Source organism: Passer montanus, unplaced genomic scaffold, assembly GCF_014805655.1.
Source record: "Passer montanus isolate IOZ18808 unplaced genomic scaffold, ASM1480565v1 scaffold719, whole genome shotgun sequence".
In the NCBI taxonomy this organism is placed as follows: domain Eukaryota; kingdom Metazoa; phylum Chordata; class Aves; order Passeriformes; family Passeridae; genus Passer; species Passer montanus.
The window spans coordinates 3,430-3,892 of record NW_024372359.1 but is presented as its reverse complement, the minus strand read 5'-3'; the positions used below and the strand labels follow the sequence as shown (position 1 = coordinate 3,892).

Genomic DNA, 463 nt, shown 5'->3' with positions numbered 1-463 from the left:
CTGGCCCTGGAGCTCAGCTCGGACGTGCTGACCAGCGTGGACGTGGCCGTGGAGGGGCTCAACGGGCAGCTGCCCAACCTGGACCTGCTCAACCTCTTCCACTCCTTCTGCCTCAAGAACGGCCTGCTCTGCACCTTCCAGGGCAAGGTGGGGTCTGGGGTCCCGTGTCCATTCTGGGGGTGCCCTGGGGGGTCTCAGGGGGTCTCAGGGGGGTCTCACGGGTGTCCCCCCCCCAGAGATGCACTCGGGGGGGGTCCCGGGCCGGGCGGGGGCCATCCAGGCGGCGCTGGCCCTGGAGCTCAGCTCGGACGTGCTGACCAGCGTGGACGTGGCCGTGGAGGGGCTCAACGGGCAGCTGCCCAACCTGGACCTGCTCAACCTCTTCCACTCCTTCTGCCTCAAGAACGGCCTGCTCTGCACCTTCCAGGGCAAGGTGGGGTCTGGGGGGCTTTGGGGGGGTCCT

The 463-nt window shown here is 69.1% G+C and overlaps 1 protein-coding gene across 1 annotated transcript in view; it reads left to right on the top strand.

Moving 5' to 3' along the window:
• The first annotated feature begins 224 nt into the window (after positions 1–224).
• Positions 225–463, top strand: part of LOC120512285 (glycosylphosphatidylinositol anchor attachment 1 protein-like) — a 2,334-nt gene continuing 2,095 nt past the window's right edge. Inside the window, exon 1 of the mRNA XM_039730384.1 lies at positions 225–434. Within this exon, the coding sequence (XP_039586318.1) occupies positions 239–434 (196 nt within the window). The 5' untranslated portion in view covers positions 225–238. The remainder of the gene's footprint in view (positions 435–463) is intronic.